Raw genomic sequence first — 22638 nt, forward strand, 5'->3', positions numbered from 1 at the left:
CAAAAGTATTTAATTTTAAACCAATAGGGAACCTTGGGTTAAATGATTCTTGCACTGTCTTGAGTTGAAACACTAACAGAAGTTCCATGAAGGTTGAATACTTTTGGTTACATTTGGGATTCTGAATAATCACACTACGTAAGATTATACACTTCAGATGCATATGCTATAGAATTCTTGAATTTGCTACTTCTACTGTGTTAAAGATACGTATTATGATGGGAAAATGCTTAATGTACATGTGAAGATTCCACTTTCATTTTAGGCTTTGCTCAGTGGTGGCAGAAATACCAACTGTGTGATGCTGTTTATGTATATTCTAGATGTACCAAAACTGCTGCTCAAGAACATTTTCTAGCACAGCAGGGGAAGACAAGCTGCAGGGAAAAGACCTCTACAATGTTTAAAACTAGCTTCTTTGTGGCTACTCAGGGTTGTCAGCTATTACTGTCAGATATTACTTGTAAATGAAATCAGGTTATCATTTAACTGAAGAGCAGCTGCAGGTCATTGATGGATTTGGTTTCTTCTAAGTGATCAGTTACTGGATAAGTCAGATTAATTTACTGCCCAAGCCATCTTAAATTTGATACCATTAAATGGCAAACAGGGTACACTGCAAAACGTGGCAGATATCTATGGAGGCAGGCCCATGTCTGCAAGAGGAAGGAAATCCAGAAACAAGGAAGAAGAGGTATGCTTGCCGCATGTTTGCCACTTCCATCACAAAAATAGCTCTGTTTTGAACTTCACTGTGCCTTTTTTCCTTGCATGGTTCATCATTGTAATACAATGAAAGGACTTCATAAATTCCTAGGAAATAATTTATTCCTGGAATGTGGGTGTGTAATTTGTTTATTATTTTGAATAATCATAAAAACTGTTGTCTACAACAGTTATGAGAAAATGTCTGCCTAGAAAAGTTTCTTGAACTTGCATACATATCTGTATGATGTAACTGTGTTGTAATGTATGTATTACCATTCCTGGTCCTTGATTATGTCAAGTACAATAGTAGCTTCATACTGAGGAGTGTAAGTTTCAGTTTTATTTTCATTGGATGAAAGTTCTTCTGGGAATTATTAAATGTTACTATAGCAATAGTAATTGTGTTGTTTTTCCCCTCATTTTATTTGACTTTTTGTGGAACCTTAACTGGTATTGTAAGCTAACCATGCTACAAATGGTTTCAGTACAATTGAAAATTGTTTCCTTTCTTTGCCTTAGGAATATTTGGCAAGGTTAAGACAGATACGACTACAGAACTTCAACGAACGTCAGCAGATTAAAGCGAAACTTCGTGGAGAGAAGGTCAGTTTGAAAAATAAATAACTTAAGACGTTGGCTAGGAGATATAATCTTCTATCCCTGCAGAAACATTTCTCTCAGAAGCAATTTTACATATATTTCTACCATTTAACTGTGGAACAGAATTAGTGTACTTCCATCTCTTCTTTTGGAACTAACAAAATTTGTTGGAATCCAATGCTTGAGCTTCAGTACATGTAGCCTAACAATCTTTTTAAAATAGGACAACATAAAGTTACATCAGAATTTGACACACACACCTCCCACTGGAAAAAAGTTACCTAAGATTTTTTGCTTGGGCTTTGTGAAATCATTTCTACTTGTACTCCTCCTTTTACTGCACGAAAATAAATAGGCTTCTAAATAGTTTGTATTAAATCAGAGGTCTGTGCAAGTTCATCTTTAACAGTTCAAGGCTCCTGTGAGACTTGATTTTTACTCAACTCTGCCACTCTGTTCTATAAATTGGACTATGCAGAAGTTATGGAATACGAGTTATTTACATATTCTTGTGTCCATTCTTCATCACCAGCCATCCACCCATTCAGTCTTCCCAGTGTTGCTGGGTCAACTTTCACTGCCTGTGCAACTTTAGGCCTGTTACATTCTTTCTTTCTTGTTTGTGGAAACTTTATATCATAATAATCATTAATTTCAAAAAGAAAGTTTAGACCACTTGGGTATTTTATTTAAGTGAGAATTTACCGTGTAAAATCCTGACTTGCGTTAGTCAGGTGATCAGTCTGAATAATCCCCTCGGTCACTTTTGTCTCTCAGCTTTTAAAAACAGGTGTTAATGATAATTATTTGAGAACTTGTACTTTGCAGAATGAAGCTCCCAGTTCTGATGGACAGGAGTCAAGTGAAGAAGCAGAAATGAAACGCAAAAAGATAGAAGCACAGAAGGTAATTGTGGGGAGGGAGGAAATGGAACTCATTGTTTTTAAAATTGCCTTCTTAATAAGTTTCTTGCTATCAATATCTGTTCACACATTCAGTAATAGAGGTTTCTGTCTCTTGTAAGTCATAGTTACTGTACTGAGGTAACAACTCCATTCAACTGATTTATCTTAGTTTTAAAGTATGTTGTGATGTAGCATAGCATATGAAGATTTTTTTCCCATCCGTTCCTTGGAGATTACCCCCTAGACTATCTGTAGTCCTAAAGGCATTTTAGTGTAATAATTAGGATAGCCTTTCAATGGTGAAAGGGAAAGGAAAATGTAGCTTAAATAACATCTTCTAGTTTAAAGAATAAGTGAGTCTTCACTTGTGCAGACAGGGTCACATGTGGATTGTAGGATGGGCTATTGCATACTACTTGAATTTTGTTTTGTTCAGTAGTTTAAAGCAAGTGTAATTCACAGGAATCCAGTTTTTACTTTGAGCTTTTTTCTCTTTGTTCTTTCTATATTAATAACCACCTCTACCACGCTACGTAGCAGGTATTACTCTACCTGTTCACTTTCTCCCCTCATCTTCAAAGAGCAATGTACAAACAAGCTGACCTCATGCCTAACCTTAGAATTAGAAGAGAAACAGCAGCTGAAGCCTTTTTCATTTGTTGAATAAATATTGACAGTTTAAGCTGTATGTTTAATTGTTTGTGGTTGATGTTCTGGACGATGAAAAGCTGGACATGAGCCAGCATTGTGGACTTGCAGCCCAACAGACCAACTGCATCTTGGGCTGCATCAAAAGAGGCACCAGAGGGGATTGTTTCTTATACTTTGCCCTTGTGAAGGCCCCATGTGCAGTACTGTGTCCAGGCCTGGGTCCTGCAGCTCGGGAAAGATGCAGAGCTGTTGGAGTGGGCCCAGAGAAGGTCACAAAGATGATCTGAGAGCTGGGGCACCTCTCCTGTGAACAAAGGCTGAAGCAGCTGGGCTTGGTTAGTCTGGGGAAGAGAAGATTTCTTCAGGAAGACTTCATTGAAACCTTCCAGTACTTGAAGGGAATTTACAAACAGGAGGGAGAGCAACTTTTTACATGTTCGTGATGACCTGATTACAGGTTTGGGGGGGGAGGGTGAACAGTTTTAATCTAAGAGGGGAAATTTAGGTGGAAATTGTTCATTCGGAGATGAGGTACTGGAACAGGTTGCCCAGAGAAGTTGTGGGTGCCCCATCCCTAGAAGTGTTCAAGTCCAGGTTGGATGATGGGCCACTGGGCAGCGTGATCTGGTGGGTGGCAGCACTGCGTGTGGCAGGGAGTTGGAACTGAATGATCTTTAAATTCCCTTCCAACCCAAGCCGTTCTGTGATTCTCTGGTTAATTCATTTGGCTTCAAAATAAATTTTAAGATTATAATTTTAAATTACTTCTATTGAAAGTTGCTGTCTATTCTATAAATATAATTTTGCCAATCAAGAGTCATTAGTAAATTTTGAGCTGTGTTAGTGTGTATGGTGATTCTGGTCATCAGTCGAGTCTATGCATCTGTAAAGAATTAAGTTAGAGAAAACAAGATTAAATGATCCAAGAATGTTTCTTTGTAAAATGTTCAGCAGAACTGTGTACTAATGCTTTTATGTTTATAGTTGATCTTTTTTTTTTTTTCTTGCTTGCTTATTACAGGCCCAAGCAAATGCTCGAGCTGCAGTTCTGAAAGAACAGTTGGAGCGAAAGAGGAAGGAAGCATATGAAAGAGAGAAGAGAGCTTGGGAAGAACATGTAAGCAAATGTACACAAAGTATGTAGTGCCATGTCCTTGTATGAATCAAGTCTTTCATTGTCAATTTCTACCTTGGGCAGGTTTGTCTTCTGAAATAGGGGAGTGCATGAGCCAGTCATCAGGATTATGTTTAGTATTTTATTGATTATCGCAGCTTACCAAAATGTATATAATCTTCATTTGACTGTGTGTGCTGTGGAGTGACAAGTTCAACTAGTGATAACTACAAAAAATACAGAATGTTGTGAAGCTGATTAATTGGAAGTAATTAACATGTGTAATTAACAGTTGCATTTAGTATGAAGATGTGCGACGTTGCTCTTTCTGAAGGTTTACAGGAGTGTATCTGAGCATACTGTGTTGAATGTGCAGTCTTTAATTTGATTTCTTTTATCTTTTTAATTGAATTTTTACAGCTGATAGCAAAAGGAGTAAAGAATCCCAATGTGCCTTTTCATGTGGGAGCAGCAGGACACAGTCCTGTGTATGGAATACAAGAGCCTGGAGTATCTCTTCCTAAGCAACAGCTTCCAGTTAAGCCCATCTCCATGACTTCTGCTTTGAAAGAAGTGGGAGTGGTAGGTAGTCCTGTGGAAAAACTAAAACTCGTGAAAAAAAATAGACAAGCATACTGAGTTGAAAAAAGAATTTTTAGGAGAATGTGTTTATTAGGTAGAAGAAATACTGACTGCTTCAAAAAAAAAAAAATAGACTAAATACCAATTTTTAAGCTGCTGAAATACATCTGTATTCTGAAACTCAAATCTGGTCAATTTTGGACAAAATAGCAACTTCATTTTTGATGAATGAAGTCATGGTTAGAGGAAGAAGTGGTTAACTAGACACGAAGCCTCTTGAAGTCAGGTGTTAATGAGTTTGTAATCTGTGTCCAAGTGGAGTGGAACTGATAAGTGTTAAGTCAATCCATTTTATATCCTTGATTCTTTTCACTGACTTTGAAAGTATATACTGATTATAACAGGTCTGGCACTCAAGTGTGACAGCATGGTCTGGTTTTGTTGTTTTAAGACAGTATTCCAATTTTATATTTTCTGTGGTCTTTGGTCCCAATAGTGTTATTGTTAACATGTTTGTTTGTCATTTGATTTAAGCAATAGCATAAAAACTCAACATGTGACTGTACAATTTGTGTTTTAAATGCAATCTGTTAACTTGAATGCTAACCTTTGTATTATTACCTAGGTTATAGATTTAATTATAGTACAGGGTTATATACTATGTATAAACTTGGGTATGACAGTTTTTTAAGAGTAAAGTATGCTTTCTGAAGGCAGCTCATTTTGAATGTTCCTAAAAGTCTGATAGGTCTTACCCAGTAATTCAAACTTACTGCTCTTGTAATTGAAGCAGATCAAGAAGGATGTAAAATGTTTCTCTGAAAAATGCTCTGCATAATGCAGTATTTGCCTTGTCTTACTGTAATTGTTGCCAGTCAGCTTTGTCCAAGCAGGTTTTCTGTGCGTTCTTGAATACTAAGGCAGTACTATTCTTATTTTTACTGACTTGATAATATACGTGCTGTCATTAGTAAAATTGTCTTTTCTCCCTTACACTTTTCTTGATAAATGCTCCTGGATTCTGTCCTTGCAACTTCTTTGTTCTCACACAATTACTTCTTTCTGGCATTGGAACTGAGTGTCATTTTGCTGTGTGTGACATATTTAGCTTTATCTCTGCCTTTATTATGCTGTGAATTTTTACTTGTCTGCTTAAGATTCATTTGCTCACCGCTTAAGACAGCAAACAGGTCAGACTTCTGTCCTTTAAAGTGCTTGTGAAGCACCACAAAACAAGAAGTGTTTGTCATAACCTATCTATGCTTATCAGTGAAAAGGTCTTAGAGGTGACTTTTCAGTGTGTTGATTAATATTCTCAGGATTATTTTTTCTGCTATACCTTCTACATTATATTTCCTGCTTCTTGGATTTAAAGGATGGAAATGTAACCACTGCCCAGGAAGTTAAAGAGGAAATAAAAAAGCCAGATCTTGCAGTGCAGGTATGTCAGGCTGCGTTCTGTTTAATTTTCTTTTCCTTTTTAAGAAAGATGCTCTTTTAGGTAATTATCTATTGATCCTTATTTCAGAACAAGCGGCAAATACTGAAAAGATTAAATCAAAATCTTAAAGCTCAGGAAGACGAGAAAGAAAGAAAGGATGATAAAAATATCTCTGAGTCAGATGGCTCTGAAGATGGTAAAGAAGAGCAAGAAGATAACTATCCACTTCTAGGAGATCGCAAAAGATGGGCATCAAGGGCATCAGATTTGGTGGTTCCTTTAGCTCAGTTATCAATGGAAGAGTCTCTCTCTGGAACAGACCGTAAGTACTCTTGTCATGATACTAGTAAATCAGTTTGTAGTGTGTAATGCTTGCTTTTTGTCAAGTACTCATTTATTATCATCCTTTTGTTATCACTTATCTATTTGCTTCTTAAAAAGGTGGCTATGTATTCAGTTGGATAAGGAGTAAGGCATGTGTGTAGTAGTTAAATAACCTGCAGGAGATGTAAAAAATAAACTCAACAAATAGTTGCCTAATTAAATACATAGTTTATTTCTTCAAGCTGCCTTTTTAAGTGTCTTTTAAATAGGCACTAGTGTAACAGAAAGAACGGATGCAATTAAAATAAATGAACTTTATTTTGCTCTACCTTTCTTTGTTGCCACTTGTAGCAATTGGACGGATCAATACAGTGGGAAAAGGTGTTTCACTAGAGGTGTAATGTCAAAGGAGTGGCATGGTAGAAAGATGCTATAAAGGAAGGGCAGAAGATTGCTCACCCCTACAGGAAGGTTCTAGGTTCTTCGCAGAGGAAAGCTCCACAGAGGAGGGATCCCCATAAAGAGTCCCTTCCCCAGTGGCAGTCAGCCCTTAAATGGGCTCTACAGCTTCACCTGTGCTCCCAGGGCTGACTCAGTCGTGTCCTCAGGTGATCAATCAGTGGTTCAGCCTGTGACTCAACAGTTCCCATACACCACTTCTTATCCTCTGTTTTCCTCAGAGGGAGAAATAATAAGAAAAACATGTCCTGATACCTTATGACAAGGGATTTTCTGTTTTTTTTTTCTTCCATATGAGCAAGCTGGTAGAAGTAGAGGTGAAACTTCTTAATCAAGTGGTATTAAGTCAGTCTTTGACAACTATAAACGTATCTCAAACGTTTTCTTCTGGAGTACCTGAATTGCTGAAAATAATCCTTGCTTTTCCTATGAAGTAGATGATGTTAATTGTCATTTAATAACTTATCATTAAAAGCAGTTGGCAGAAGAGGAACTCTAGACTTTTCACCATAGTCTTTAAACTCTCTCTTGAGGTCAGGAGCATGATACTGAATTTGTAGTTTTTAGTTTTATGAAGGTTTTTTATTATATATAAAGTGAACGGAAGTTTAACATGTTTTTGTATCTTGACAGGGCAAACTATGGGGGAAGTAATTAGGCTGGATATTGGTGAACCTCGCAGGAAAGTCTGGGGCAAAAGCCCCACTGATTCAGTCCTGAAGATTCTAGGAGAAGCAGAGTTGCAGCTACCAACTGAAGTACTGGAAGAAATAGATGTAATAAATGGTAAGCACAGCTGGTAACTATTTATGCTGCAAGTGTGGGAAGTGCCAGCTTGACTGTCTATTGAGAACAATTTTGAAGTGATAGGAACATATTCTGTCCATATTCTTGTTGCGTCCGTGTGTTGCCTCAGTTTTAAATGTTCCTAAACATTCAGAATGGCAGCATAAGCTGATAGCAAAAGACGCTGAACTATTTCACTCATTCAAGTAGTTAGAAATTAAGATGGATGTGCAGCAAGGCAAAGATCTTCATTTTGTCAAAAACCCATGGAATTGACTTGCTAATATAAACAAGTCTTTTTTTTTCTTTTTTTTTAATAATGCCATCAACCAAATATTGTATTGCATAGTTCCTACTGCTTCCTGTTGGTGTGTGACTTAGCATACTAGTAGAATTTCCTTCTGGACTAGTACACTTTGTCCTGGCTGCAAACTCTGTTACTTCTTTATCCTTCCTGTCTTTGTTAAACAACTTTCTTACCTGTTCTTTTGTTATTGCCATTTCTGTGTTCTTTCCTCTTTTCTTCTGCTTTATAAATGGTAGATACAGGAAGCTTTTAGAGCTTTAGTATATTTTTGTCTTTGTCAAGTAGTTGCTTTTAATAGAACTGAGGATGGTGGTATTTTGCTTTAAAAAAATAAATGTAAGGCTTAGTTATATTTGTTATATATATACTGAGAACGTTGGCTGTTAGCCAGCACCATAGTCTGTTTCATGTACCTTTTCATCTTATGATTTAAAGCAGCAAAACATGATTATCTTGCCAACTTTGGCTAAAATTTAAGTTAAAAATATTAGAGAACAGTACAAGTTTATTTCAAGTAGGTTGCTCTGAAAGTAATGCTTCCCGTTTATTTCTGTGAAGATGACAACAGATGCAAAGAACACATTAATAGATAGAGCAGATTCCCAGCTACAAAACACTGTCCTTTTTGTTTGGGATTTGTTTTTAACAAGGTGTGACTTAATTTTAGAGCCTGATGATTTGGAAGCAGAGATGTTGAAAGAAACTGAAGAAAATAAAAAGCACCAGAGCAAGGAATTTCCCATCTCTGTTAATGAAGTGTGGGTGAAAGAAAAACAGGATAAGTGAGTTATTCCTTTATTGATCTCTCTCTCTCTCTCTCTCTCTCTCTCTCTCTAGTTCAGATAACTAGCTACAATAGTTACATGATTAAGCTTAGCTAAAGCTCTGTTGCTTGTCTGTACTTCCTGACTGAGGATCTTTTCAGTGGACTAATGACTACTTTAAATTTTGCTTTCTAATAGTGCACAACATGACAGAAGAGATGAAGCAGTGTTTGAGAAAGCAGAGCTTGATGAAGTGCAATCACAAAATGAAGCTCCAGGAGGTCAGTCAGTGTTACAACTGGTGGGACAGAATACTGGAGCTACGCCTTCTCACTTCTTCACTAACCCTAAAAGAGCAGATTTTCTGTTTTCATTTTATTTTTTTAGTTCAGGACAAATTTGTTATGAATTAGGAAGATGACTTGTGGGAATTATTTTTGCCGCTTCGGAAGAAAAGATGTAGCAACAAAGCTATGTTATGTATACACAGGGAGAATAGCCCATTCTTTATTACTTACAAGTAAATATCAATCACAATAACAAGTAAATATCATTCACAAGAATGTTGTGACCTTCTATCATGATGATCCTAAGTGTTAAGAAGCCTGGTGGTTTTACTTGGTAAAAGTGTTGCTTTGCTTGTTGACTCGCTAATATTAACATTAAAATGCAGCTTGGATAAAAAGATGAATTTTAAACAACTGTTAATGATAATCTGTTGTCTTTATTCCCTGGAAGAGTTGCTTCCTTTCGGGGTTTCTAAGCTAATTCCAGAAAGTATTTTATACTAGAAGAGAAAATACATCTACAGTATTGTTGGTGATACTGAGAAATTTATTAATTTCTCCATTAATCAGTCTGTACATTTTTTCCAGTGTTGGAGCACATATGTTGGGATAAGTTTGAAGAAATCTAGTATAAGGCAAGGAAATAAATGAAGATGGATGATTCCATCATTCCAGATACAGATTGGGCCATGATAAACAAGAGGGCATAAGAATGGAATAGACTGTGGCTAGTAGTTATGGATTCTCAAAAAATACGTGGGAGAATCTTGCATTATAATGCTTTTACTTAAGTAATCCAAATCCAAACAGATTTTAATACTCTGATGGTGTGATCTGTTTTTCCTCTAATTGCACAACAGAAATTGGTTAGCTCTGCTCATTTAAGTTTCCTTTTGCACAAGAGCTTGGGTTTAGATTTGTAATGGACTTTCTTATACCATCTCAGAAACTTGTTCCAGTGACTCTCTGCAACCGGAACCATTATTCCAGAGGGTAATACAGCCCCCAGCTGTACCTACAGCCTCACCAGTTCTATCATCTCAGTCTTCCCAGGAAGAGCCTTTTGTACCTCGTTCTCGTTCCATATCGCCAGCAAAAAATAAAGGGAAAAGTTCCTTATTTTTTGGACTTTCTACAGGGCTGTTTGATGCAAACAACCCAAAGGTAACTTTAAACTTTCATTTCTTTAGTAATGCTTTTGAATCTTCCTGAGTCTTCATGAGGCCAAAACAAATGGCATAATGGCTTGTATTTGTCTAATTGTGTCTGCCATGCAGTATGATTGCACTGTGTTCATTGTGTGAATAAGGCTCACATTGTGTTTTGAGTCTCTGGTTTCACTGTTCTGCATTCTGCCATGTATAATCAATGAATATACAGATGTTATAATTAAGAAATATACAGGAAAGTTAGGCTAACCAGGTTATCACACTAAAAAAGAATGGATGGAAAGTTTATCCTTGTCATGGGCTCGCTGAGAAGACTCCAAGAGGAACAATCTCCAAAAGAGATCCTTCCCCACTGGTAGTCAGCTCTTAAATGGGGTCTAGGAGAGGTGCAGCTGGGCTCCACCCCTTCTGGTCACACAGCTGAATTGCCTTCACCTGTGCTCCCAGGGCTGACTCATTGCTCGCCTCAGGTGGTCAATCAGAGGCTCAGGTCATGATTCAGCAGTTCCCATACATGCTTCCAAATGTTTATGGAGGAATTGACCTCACTTGAGGAATGATGTTACTTAGATACAACTGAGGAAATTCTTACTCTCTACCTTTCTCCCTTTTTACAGTTTTACAAACTTTGTACTACTTTGCCATCATAAAAACTGAAAAGAGCAATGAAGGCATTTCATAATTTCTGGTAACGAGGCGACTGGGTTTAACATTCAGAGAAATGGGGTTACATGTGTGGTTACATGGAATTTAAAGTATTTTAGCAATAGGCATGGAACCAGTAGATGAAACAGGCCTAAGACTGTGCAATTCTTGGATATATTCTAAAATGCAAAGTGCATAGAAGAAAAGCTACTTTGTGGGGAAATATGGGTGATAAGGGTTCTTTGGAAACTTGCACACCTGCGAATTTGATCAATATATGGAGTAAAGATTTCCTAGTTGATGAAATGCCAGATCAAGAAGAATGTTTCTTGTGACTCTGCTATTCTTGTGAGTGCATGAATGGAAGTTGCACTACTGGATTAATAGAATACTGAAAGATACCTGTTGGGTGATGAGGAAGTTTGTTACTGGAGCTGGTGCTGTTGGCATGTTCAGAAGAATAATGCTTCTAGATGAGCTGCAGAGAGACAATTTTCATAGACTTAGGGATTTACAGGAAAGTTGTCACTTAGCACAGAATGAACATTGTTTGTACCCTTAAAAGATGTAAAACAGTGGATATGCTTCATAATGAAGCTCTTCAGTGTGTGACTATGAATCATCTCAGCATGCCGTGTTGCTGTTTATTTGACACGTTCTTTGGCCATAAGTGTATGTCCTAATTGCTAATGCAGTACCAGATGAGCTGTACATAGTAGCAGAGAATTTGGAGAAAAGCAGCAGATGTTTTGTTGTTGTCACAACAGAGAGACCAGAGAGAGCAATAAATTCTCTAAATTCACTTTTCTTGTTTGATTGCAGCCAGAGGAAGTTCAGAACTTCAGTGAAAATTAGCTTCTGCTTCTTTTTATTATTGGGCTGAATATTTAGTATTCTTTAGGAGTTCTTAAATTTCCTGAGAGATCTCAGTGGATCACTGAGGCAAACAGTTTGTTTCACTGTTGCTTTATTTCCACTGCGAACAGACTGGTATTTTAAACTTCTAGTATTGAGGAAATGCTTTGAAATTTTTGTTTTCAGTATCCAACTTTGAGAAATAAAAGCTGATGTTTAAAAACACACTGAAGCAACTTGTAATCACAGACTCATTGTTTCCAAACACAAGGCTTTGTTACCTTTGCAGATGTTGAGAACATGTTCGCTCCCGGATCTTTACAAACTGTACAGAACCTTAGTTGATGTACCCAGCATAGCAGATGTGCAGCATCAACACAGTCTTGAAATAGATGATACAGAAGATGAGCAGGCCAAAGAAGGACCCTCTGATTCGGAGGATATGTGAGTGCAATAGCATTATCAAGTATTTTAAAAGGCGTCTTACATCAGGAATATTTTTGGTTATACATAATTGTATACTGCATACCATTATATACCAGAATGGATTCGTTTGGCTAGCCAAACTTCAAAACCCCTGTATTTCACATTTGTTTGGTTTGAATCAACGTTCAGTCTGAGTGTTGTTCAGAAAATGGCACAGCTGATGGGATGTCCTATTTGCAATATCTGTCTGAACTGTTTCCAAATTCCATCTCTGGAATTGCTCTGATTATCGGAGTGAGAGAGGAGATTCTGTGATATACTCTGAGTGAGAATGAGATGCAAGCGAGGTAGATGTTGTCTGACCAGCTTGTTATCTAATTAAAGTGACGGGGAAGGGACAGGCTGGTCATTATTACTAATTAGGGCGATGGGGAAGGGAAGGCAGGTGATAGGAAAGACAGAATTCTTGCTCTTTTCCTATAAAGCAGGGATGGTCAGCACCAAGGATGCAGCAGTGTCCCATTGTGTGCCGTTCCAACAGTCCAAAGCTGATGCAGGAATAAGGATGTAGAGGCAGGCAGGCAGGCTGGCTGACCTTAGGCAGCAAGCAGGTAGATGGCTCAACTGACAGTGGATCTAGGAGGCAGGCAGGTCTCAGGTAGCAGGCCCAGGAGAATCAGGCAGCAGGCAGGTTTCATGCCACAGGGTGTCCGATACCGAGCACAGTGTTCCTGGTTTGTAGGTTCCTTCTGTATCCCTGGGCACTTAGGTTAGAGTCATGTGCAGCACCTGTGGGCATGGGTGTCCTCTGGCTGGTTATCTTGCTTGAGATGTGCCCACAAAAGTCAGCTCATTGGCAATGCAGCAGCTGCTTATCTCTCATTGCCTTTGGCCTTCAAATCTTCAGACAAAAGATTTCTTGGTCTTGTCCATCTGTTGAAGTTGTCCAACAGCAAGCTTTGAGACAAAGGAGCAGAAATAGTCTCTTAGACCATTCAAGATGCTTTTCTGTCTATCTTTACTGTTTATATTCCCCTGAAACAGATCAAAGTTGATGACTACCATTCTTCTGAAAATGAAGAATTCTTTAGTTATACCCTTTCTTTTCATGTTCTGGGAATCTCTGCTCATCTGTCTTCCTTGCTGTGGTATTGGGATGTCCTTAAATTCCCCCAGATTTTTCCAGGGGCCTCAAAATCTGACCCTAGTCTGACTGTTCCCCACAGCTTGAGTAGTCTGCAGAGATGAAAATCATCCAGTCTGTCTACTCTGATGAGACCTAGATCTGTTTTGCTCCAGATAATTCTATGTGGTTTCAGGTTTTCACTTCTTTCTAGCATTTCCTTAAAATGCATTCATTTTATTACTAATTCCTGGACTCTAAAACCTAGCTGTTAGTTGTCCTTTGTTTCCCTCATCCTAAATTTTCATTTGTTCAACGTGACTTATAAACAAGACAATCATCTTCCCTGCTGGTGTAAATTGAGCTGAGGTCTTTGTGTCCAAACTATGCCTTGTTGCTTTGTTGTTGTTCTTGGTGGTGGTTGTTGTGTTACTAAATGTAATGTCTGAGAGAATATTTGGGGTTCAATATCAGTTTCTTGCTGTCTTAGGACTGGGTACATGATATTTACTTTTATCAAGGCTAGTGGATAAGGTATTTAACTCATACCTGTGCATTGGGAATGTTAGTACAAATATTATTTGTCTCCTCATTTGTATTGTGCTATTTTTATTTCATTAACAAATGCAAAACACACAAGTTATTTTCTCTACTTCATTGCTTATCCTCAGCCCATTTTCCTTCTGCTTCATTTTTAAGCTATTTCTACTTTGTTGGCTCTTACTGCCAGTTCCTATTGCTCACATACTAAAATTAGCTGACAGTCTTAAGAATGGAGGTTTTTGTAGCAGTTGTCCCACACGTATATAGAAAGTGCCCTGAAATCCTATATTTGAAAATGAACATAAGATGAAACAAATAAAGCAGAGGTACAAATTCTGCAGTTTTTCCTGGTGCTGAAGTGCTGCCCCTGGCACACGTGCTGCTTTTGTCTCACGTTTTCTGTTTTGTTTTGGATAAGTGAGTGTTCTGATGTGGAATTAAATCAATCTTTCCTGTTCTCTTCTTGAAAAGTGATACCTGCAGTTTCTGTAGCATCAGTTGTGCTTAGCCAAATCCATCTCTACCTGATCTTTAGTTTTCTCATCTCCAGACTTGAACCTCTTGAGCTGTGTGGAAAGAGAACTCTGCCCAGTTTGACTCCCAGCTTACAAACTCTTACAGATAGACTGAAGAAGAATCTTAGCATTGGTTGTCTGAGTTGGATTAATTATTTTGCCATAATTAGTATTGTTGGGCTTGCAGCACAGGGTTTTATAACAGAGCATGAGTACAAAGATTGTTTGAACTGATCTTACTAATAAAGCTTAACAGTTCCTGTCTCATCATCCTTCTACAAGATGCTTTAGTGTCTGCTTAGGCAGATCTTTATTCCCTGTGTCTGGCATTGTATAGTGGTATTAGGGCTGTCACTGTGATGAGCTGTGGATGTAAATATCTACAGAAAGTTCTTGATTAACATAGTGGTAATATGAAAAGAATTAGTCTGATATATACAAATGCTTGTCTCATTTTTCTTCTCCTAAAACCTCTGCTGCCTTTAGTTTGTTGGCTTAACAAAAGATATGAACTCTTCCTAGAGTTTGTCTTGAAAAGCATTACTTTATATAGTCTTTGTCACTTTCTTTTAGCATGTTTGGGGAGGCTGATACAGATTTGCAGGAACTCCGGGCCTCAATGGAACAATTACTTAGGGAGCAGCCTGAGGAATTAAGTGAAGAGGAGGAATCTACTTTAAAGGCTAACGTCATCAAATGCATAACAAATGGTACAGAGCTGGATGAAGCAGATGAAAATAACCCCAGCAGTGAAAGTGCACTTAATGAAGAATGGCAGTCAGGTACAGTTTGTTAGACCTGTTTCATAAGCTATTCATTGATGTTAACAATAAAGACACAGAAGAGTTTTGCATTTTATAAGGGAATAAAGTTCTGAATAATAGTTTTTCTAGAGACTTAAAAAAAAAATTTCTGATGTTACTTGAAGTTTTCTGAGCATGAAGCATCTAAGCACATGTTCAGCTGCAAATTACATAGCAGCTATTTGTTAGGCACTGATCATAAATCTTTTTTTCTCTGGTTGCCTGAAATGTGTTTTTAGGGAAGATCAGGAAGATCTTTTTTTAATAATTTAATAGCTTTCTGATGCTGGTGGTTTTATTTCACTGGTTCTTGTTTACTGCTGCTTTCTTTCTTTACAGATAATAGTGATGGAGATATTGCCAGTGAATGTGAAGAATGTGATAGTGTCTTCAGCCATTTGGAAGAGCTGAGATACAACCTGGAGCAGGAAATAGGCTTTGAGAAATTAATTGAAGTTTATAATAAAATAAAGGTTTGTGGAATAAACTCAACTGGAAGTCGTTTTAGGAAACAAGATGTGTATGTAGGGCTGCATATTGTGCAGTAACAAATTGCATTGCGTGGCTAGAATTAATGCTTATTTCTTGAGTCTTTTGTTTTGTTTCAACATACCTAAAATATTAACACAGAAAATTCCAGTGAGTTAAAGGAGGAAAGCTTTGGGGTTAACAACAGACTACGTGGAGTAAATTTGAACTGCTTTTTTCTAAATCCATTTTAGATTTCACCACGTGGATTGTTCTTTTTCCCAGGCTATACATGAAGATGAAGATGAAAATATTGATATTTGTTCAAGCATAGTTCAGACTATTCTGGGAAATGAACACAAACACTTGTATGCCAAAGTACTTCACCTAGTCATGGCAGATGGAGCCTACCAGGAAGGTAATATCACTGGCAATGATGGATTGTCTTCATGTTTGTTCTTGCTTATGTAAAGAAGATCTGAAAAATACTTTTAAAAACAGATGCTTTGTTACACAGCTGATCAGCAACACAGATTGAAGTTTTTTTTCCCCACAAACATCATTTTTTATTGCTGCAACACAATGTGGCAAACTGTCAGTGTGCTGACCACTCTGGTTTAACATTACATGCGTGTGGAATGAACTGTAATAATAGATGCCTTATAAAATTACTTTCTGTGAAACCATTCCGCAGGTTGGGAAGATGGAAGTCTAGAATAAAGATCTCAGAACAAAAAAAAGATTCTGTTTTAGGAATTAAATTGTTAATAAAGTAACATTTCTCTTTCCAAAACTACTTTTAATGGGTTCTGGTGTTGAAAAGTACCAATCCTGATTCAGAAAAGGAAGCTCCAAGTGGTTCTTTATTCTATAACTGCAATTTCCTGAAAGACCTTGTTGTGGAGATAGAATCCATCTTAGTTTTACGGTAGCTCAGTAATACATGGAGAGCATTTAACTTGCTGGGAGCCCCCCGTGTGTTTGCACAGTGTGCTGGGCAGGCAGACAGTTCCTGGGCACTCAGAGTCACTCAATGAAATGCCACCCAGCCCCCTGTCTGTGAGAAAATGCTGTTGGCTTTTTCTCTCGTGTCAAAAAATTAATTGCAGCTATGTAATGTTTTCTGATGCCAAAAGACTTAACTGGGGAAGAAAAAATAGAAATCTAAAACATCAATTATTTTTACAGAAATCAGAAGATCACATTAGTTTTAGAAATTTGTGCAATGATCAGTATTTGCTGATTTTCAAATTCTGAGTATTTTAATGCATGTTAACCAATGTTTGCTATCTGCATCTTTTAATTTCTCTCCCAGTTATGTTGCAATAGCAAGTGAATAAAAAGTCAAATAATGACAACTTGCTAAGCTATTTATACAGAAATGGGAAAAATAAGACTTAAAAAGTAGTTCTAACACGATCATTAAAAATAAAAATCTCTATCTGGGACAAATTACTCTTCATGTTTCCTTTCTTTGCTACTGATACAGAGTTGCTGAGTCAAATGGGTCAGTGTTGTTTTAATTCTGTGTTATGGAAGGATGACAGAAAAGCATCAAAAATATTTTTTCAGCCACTTTCAGTGATTGGAAAATAAACTGCAGTTGTTTGTCTGTCAAGCATCTGGAGGGCTGGCAATGCAGAACAGGAAGAAAATGGTAACCACAGTGTTACCCATTTCTTTTCCTTGCCATTTCTCTGTTTAAGGATATTTTAAAACTAATCCTAAAAGGCTTAAATGCCAGTTTGCTGAAAAAATGTTGGCATACAAGCAGTCAGCTTTTGTCTGAGTGAATAATGTTAAAATGAGCTGATTTTCATCTTGTGAAATGCTGATTAACAAGTGGCTGTTCTTAATAGCTTCAGTTCTAATTCTGTATTCTACAAATCTATGATACCCTAGAAACTGTAAGGAAAAGATAGTTCTACCCTTTTGCAATTAAAGGAAAAAATATGCTAATAAAGGCAAATAAGGACAAAAGCATGTTGAGAAGCTTCTATCTCAAAAGTTTTGTACTATTCAAGTACTCTGACTATTGTTCTGTAAAACCAGGTTGTGTTTTGATGTGTTTTATGGCTTGTTTTCTCTTTTGTATCCTTTTCACCCTGCCTTTCCCTCTCGTGGTTTTTACAGATAATGACGAATAAAGCTGACTCAGGAAACTCCTTAGTGCTGCACGACACATCAGTGTTCAAAGTCTGCACAGCGGAGTAACAGACTGTAATGAAAATGTAACGTGGGGCAGGAGAAAGAAGAATTGGAAAAAGAGTGCTGGCTGTATGAAGCAGAGAGGAAAAACATGCCTTTTACACTAAGATATGTATACACTTCTCTTGTCTGTCTTGCATACGTGGTCATTAAGTAATAGATGCCTACATTTGAAAAAACAAACTATCATCTCTCTCTCTCTCTACAAAAAAAAAAAGAATAAATGTAGCTGTTCTGATACGAAACCAATACTTACAAGGTAAACCTGAGTTCTTGTCATATCAACAGCTGGCTGATAGGGTTATGGAGCTGGAAGGATTACTGTGTTGTGAAAGCCATCTCTAGCTGTTCATTTACATACTTAAAGTAGTCCTTCTTTACTCCTGCATAAAGAAACTGTTCATTTTTATTGACCTCTGTGTTTGTATTTTATTAGCATCTTAACCTGGTGGTCCAGTTTGAGTATTTCACTTTTTTCTTAATAAAATGTATTTTGAAGCTAAATACTTCTGTCACTTCTTAAGTTTCATCTGAAAAATCTTACAGGCTTTGTTTCTAACTCAAGGCAGACTGGTATTTCAGTCAGTGAAATACTTGAATATTTTATTTTGGAAGCAGTGGAATTAACATGGAGCCAGAAGACTTCCCTTACATTCTTCCTCCTCAAAATCCCAAGAACTTACACTTGAAGTTTTGCCATCCAGTCAGTGATAATGCAGTATATTGTTGAAAGATGTTTTCTCTCCTGTTTGTTTTTAAATTCTTACTGTTATTTTCCTGGCCTCACAGCTAGAGGGGAAGGTATGAAATGTTACAGGCACGAGTGCTCTGTGATTTGTCATCTTTTGGGCTATGTTTCATAGCTTTATATCTTCTACCCCTGAAAATTAATTACCTGACCCACATTTTTGTTTCTCCTGTCAAAGCAGTGCTGTACAGAGCCAACATGAGCTATATTGTTCTCACATCATCACTGCAGAGGTTCAGTTGGCTTACCCATACTAAAAGTCTCCTGTTGCAAACCATCAGACTTCTAACTGTGCCCTACTGAAAGAAATAAAATATTTTTTTCCAGCTCCTGCAAAAATACAGCCAATCTATAACTGTCAGCTTTTCCACAAAGTACCATCAGATACACATGGTTTAGAACTGATGTGTACTGTATGTTTTTTTTATAATTGTTTTATGGAGTTATGATTGAAGTTTCACCCACTGAAAAGTAGTATTTTTTTAAATGTCTGATTTAAGATAGGTCAAAATGACTCTATTTCCATATTATTTTCCTTTTTCTGTATTGCTGTTCAAATTGTAGCTTGCACCCGTTAGGAGGAAGAAGGACTAAAATTCTTTAATATAGAGAGATTTTTCTCAAGGAAATACAAGCTGGGGGTTAGGTTGTGTTTAATTGCTTTTCTGTTGAAAACATCATTATTGACATCCTTCATTTCTTATGCAGGTTGCTGGCTTGCAGACTTAAAGCTTTACAGACGTAGAGCTTTTTATCAATGAATGATTTGAGAAATATGCATAGGCTGTGCACAGCTTTTCAGAGATTAATATTCAGACCTGCCAATCAATACTGAATATCCTTGAAAATCCCTCAGGAGCTAATTTTAATTTTACACAGTAAATAAGTTTGTCTGCTAACGTAATACTTTCCTCTGAAATTTTAAAGCCCTATTTAAGAGCCCTATTTAATGTACAGTATAACAATGTTGGTGATTTTTTTTTTTTTTTAAGGGCAATGCAGTGATCTGCTTGTAATAATTTATTTGAGTTGGTTGAGTATTTGGCTTGCATTCATAAAATTGCACTCACTGTGGGTAGTTTTCTGCTACAAATCTAGTAACAAACAGATACAGAATGATGGTTTTTGGCTCAGAACATCTATTTTGTGTTGTGTCCCTGTCTTCTGGCTTTCATCTCGACCCCTGAAACCAACTGTAGCTGTGAGAAGGAAAAAACAGTTAAAATATATGTATGTATATATATATATATATATATATATATATATCCAAAACACAACAATAATAGATCTCAGTACCTGCCTGCATTGTGTTGTCCTGCAGACATGATTACAGTCCTTGACATGAGACTCTTCTGGCAAGGCAAGCTGTGATGTTTATAGCTATTTGTGTGCATTGAGCTTCCTGATGCTCAACAAAATGGAATCAAATGCCAGCAGCAAAGCAGAATCAGAAGGAACCTGAGCTCATAGCCTGTGGCAGGAAGATGAGTCCCAGCTGCCTTTGTTCTGGGTGGAACAGGTAGACAGTAATCCTACCTAAAGCACTGATGCCTCAAATCTTATTAGAATCATAGAATCACTCAGGTTGGAAAAGACCTTAAAAGATCATTGAGTCCAACCACAACCTAACCATACTACCCTAACTGTAACAGCCCTCTGCTAAATCATGTCCCTGAGCACCACATCCAGATGGTTTTTAAATGCATCCAGGGATGGTGACTCAACCACTTCCCTGGGGAGCCTATTCCAGTGGCTTTTTTGAAGAAATGAGACTGAAGTGGCTTTTGCTCTTTGTTTTGCCTTACTTTGAGAGTGTATTTAGAGTTACTACTAGCAGGTACTTCAAAAAAATGTATTACCTGGTCAGCCAATGCAAATCAGAACCACAGCACAGCACTGTTTCTGTGGTCTGGAAAGTGAATGGCTGATGAAAACAAAGTTAAGCTTCCCACATTCTGTCTTCTCATGTGGCTGTTTACAACATTGATTAATTTTTTTTGGCTCCTAGTACTTTTGTCTCCCCCTTGCTCTGATTTGTGCAGAAATGCTGTATGTTTATCCAAATATGCTTCCTCAACGTTTCCGAAGTTTTACAGCCTTGCATAAATCTGCTGACAACTCAATACTTCTCCAAGATTTCTTTTTCCACACTTGTTTGTAGGGTAATTACACTCTTCAAAAACTGATGGTCCTCAAATCCATGCTGAACTGTGTGTTCTTAGCACAATATTTAGCACAATCATTCCGATGTTCTGTACATCTTCTGTATGTTTTCTTCAGGTTGGAGAGCTGGGTGGGAGAAGAAGGGGAAGCGTAGAGCAAGCTTGTTTGCCTTAGTATTTGCTGTGTATTGCTTGGTGTTTGCTTTGTATGACAGATTCATTTAATTGCCTCTACGAGAGCTGAAATACTGGGATTAAGGTTATGTCATTTAAAAAATGCTTCCTGGTGAGCAAAGGGCTGATTTTCAAAGTCAAGATTAAAATGCCTGTTACACACTTGAAAGTTATGTTTTCAAAAAAATAGGTACAATATCTAATGATATCCAAGTACAGCAAATATCTAAATTATTTCTTAAGTACTTCTGTGTTTCTTGATGTATTAAATAATGTGCCTCTATGTTTTATAAATCAGCTATTAAATTTGAAGCAAACAACATCGGTTTCATTTCTTGGTGGGTGGGTTATGATGAGTTGGTGGGTCGAATTATACTTATTTTCATTTCGTTCTTGTACGTAGCATAGCTCATTTAAGCAAGCATTTAACAGAGATCTGATCTCTTTTAATCAGAGCAATTAAAGAAAACAGGGTTCTGTCCATCGACTGCTATTCACGGTGCCCTACTCACTAACAAGAGGTGCTTTCTGTTCAGTGCAGCACTCGGTGCGAGCGCCTCAGTTTCTGACCTTCGTTGCAGAAGTACAACAAGAAGTGTTATTTCACACGGCGTGTGTATTTTATGGATCTGAAGCCTTGGGAGGACGCGAGCGATCGTACGATTCTATGATCTCCGCCTGCCTCCTCCTTTTCCCTGCCTGGCAGCGGCCGGGCCCTCATGCGCCGCAGTTTCGCCGCGCTGCCGCGAGGTGGCGCTATAACTGCGGGATGCCGCGCCGCACACGGGGCCGAGCTTCGCGCCTCAGGCGGCGCTCGTGTTGCCTTCTTCCCCGCCGCAGAGAGCGCTGTGAGGGCAGGAGAACGCTGCGGGGACACCCGGGGCTTCTCTGTGGTGAATCTGAGCCGGTGTGAGGACTCAGCTCTTGGAACTTGTTACAGTTCTCTCTCCTTGCACGTGGCCGTGCTCTGAAAACCTGACGCGTACACAGTGCGTTTGTTGGGTCCTCCCTGGGGTTGGCTCTGTCCTGCATCAGGCACTTTTTGCTTGGCTGATGGATGGTCTCTTAGGGACTGCAGGCAGCCAGGAGAAAAGAAAGTTCAGTTTTAAATAGCACTGTGGCTCAAGCTGATGCAGATGTGCTCCGAGTGTAATGGAACGATAATCCCCTCCTCGACGTTCCCTGTCTTTTGCTGTGTCCTGCAGACAGTCCTGACAGTAATCTCTTCTCTAGGGGAAGGGATGAAGAGTGCATTTTTGCTGATTTCTGAACATGGGATAAAACTTCCTTCTATTCACATTTGAGGCAAAAATTCTGCCATCCTAGCTCTGCTGATAAAATGTGAAGCTTCAAGCAGTGCTTCAGGGCTGCTATTTTTAATGTCTATCAGTTTCCCCGTCAGCAGTCAGGAGCCCTCATTGCTGTTTGTTTCATTGCTGCTCGAGCTACTTTCAATGTTATCAAAGTAATTTTTAAGCAGTACAGAGCCTTTTCTTCTGAAGAACAGAGTGATCTGATGGGGATATGGAAAAGAAAGAAAAGTCGAGGTACCACTAATGATTATCAGAGCTTTCTCCACTGCAGGGCTATGCTAACATGATCACTGCTCAAGTCAGACAGTCTCCTTATGAACTGCTCTTGCTGTCACACTTTCTCACCTGTTTTTTTCCTTTGTATTAACCTGTAACAACTGCTAATAAAGATGTCTAAAGGACAGCACGCGTCTTATTTGCCAGTACTGTAGAACACTTTGTTCATCCTTTCCCTCTGATGTTAGTTTTGAGAACTTAAACAGTATCTTGGAGTACTTTACCATTGTTCTTCAGTCTTTTTAAGGGAAAATTAGAAGGTGAAAATGATCGTGGCAGTTC

General features: G+C 38.0%; 1 protein-coding gene across 5 annotated transcripts in view; it reads left to right on the forward strand.

Moving 5' to 3' along the window:
* Window positions 1–19180, forward strand: part of NEK1 (NIMA related kinase 1) — a 42454-nt gene extending 23274 nt beyond the window's left edge. For 3 of the 5 annotated variants that reach the window (XM_010709488.3, XM_010709489.3, XM_019614477.2), the window contains 16 exons: window positions 611–694; window positions 1228–1311; window positions 2137–2214; window positions 3886–3981; window positions 4399–4560; window positions 5936–6001; window positions 6089–6323; window positions 7418–7570; window positions 8545–8659; window positions 8840–8922; window positions 9875–10092; window positions 11887–12041; window positions 14778–14986; window positions 15347–15480; window positions 15761–15893; window positions 17609–19180. In XM_010709488.3, coding sequence (XP_010707790.1) covers window positions 611–694; window positions 1228–1311; window positions 2137–2214; window positions 3886–3981; window positions 4399–4560; window positions 5936–6001; window positions 6089–6323; window positions 7418–7570; window positions 8545–8659; window positions 8840–8922; window positions 9875–10092; window positions 11887–12041; window positions 14778–14986; window positions 15347–15480; window positions 15761–15893; window positions 17609–17622 — 2019 coding nt within the window. In that variant the 3' untranslated portion in view covers window positions 17623–19180. The remainder of the gene's footprint in view (window positions 1–610; window positions 695–1227; window positions 1312–2136; window positions 2215–3885; window positions 3982–4398; window positions 4561–5935; window positions 6002–6088; window positions 6324–7417; window positions 7571–8544; window positions 8660–8839; window positions 8923–9874; window positions 10093–11886; window positions 12042–14777; window positions 14987–15346; window positions 15481–15760; window positions 15894–17608) is intronic. The other 2 variants (XM_019614476.2, XM_019614478.2) reach the window with 1 other exon arrangement.
* The last annotated feature ends 3458 nt before the right edge of the window (window positions 19181–22638 follow it).

This window comes from Meleagris gallopavo, chromosome 4 (genome assembly GCF_000146605.3).
Source record: "Meleagris gallopavo isolate NT-WF06-2002-E0010 breed Aviagen turkey brand Nicholas breeding stock chromosome 4, Turkey_5.1, whole genome shotgun sequence".
NCBI lineage: Eukaryota > Metazoa > Chordata > Aves > Galliformes > Phasianidae > Meleagris > Meleagris gallopavo.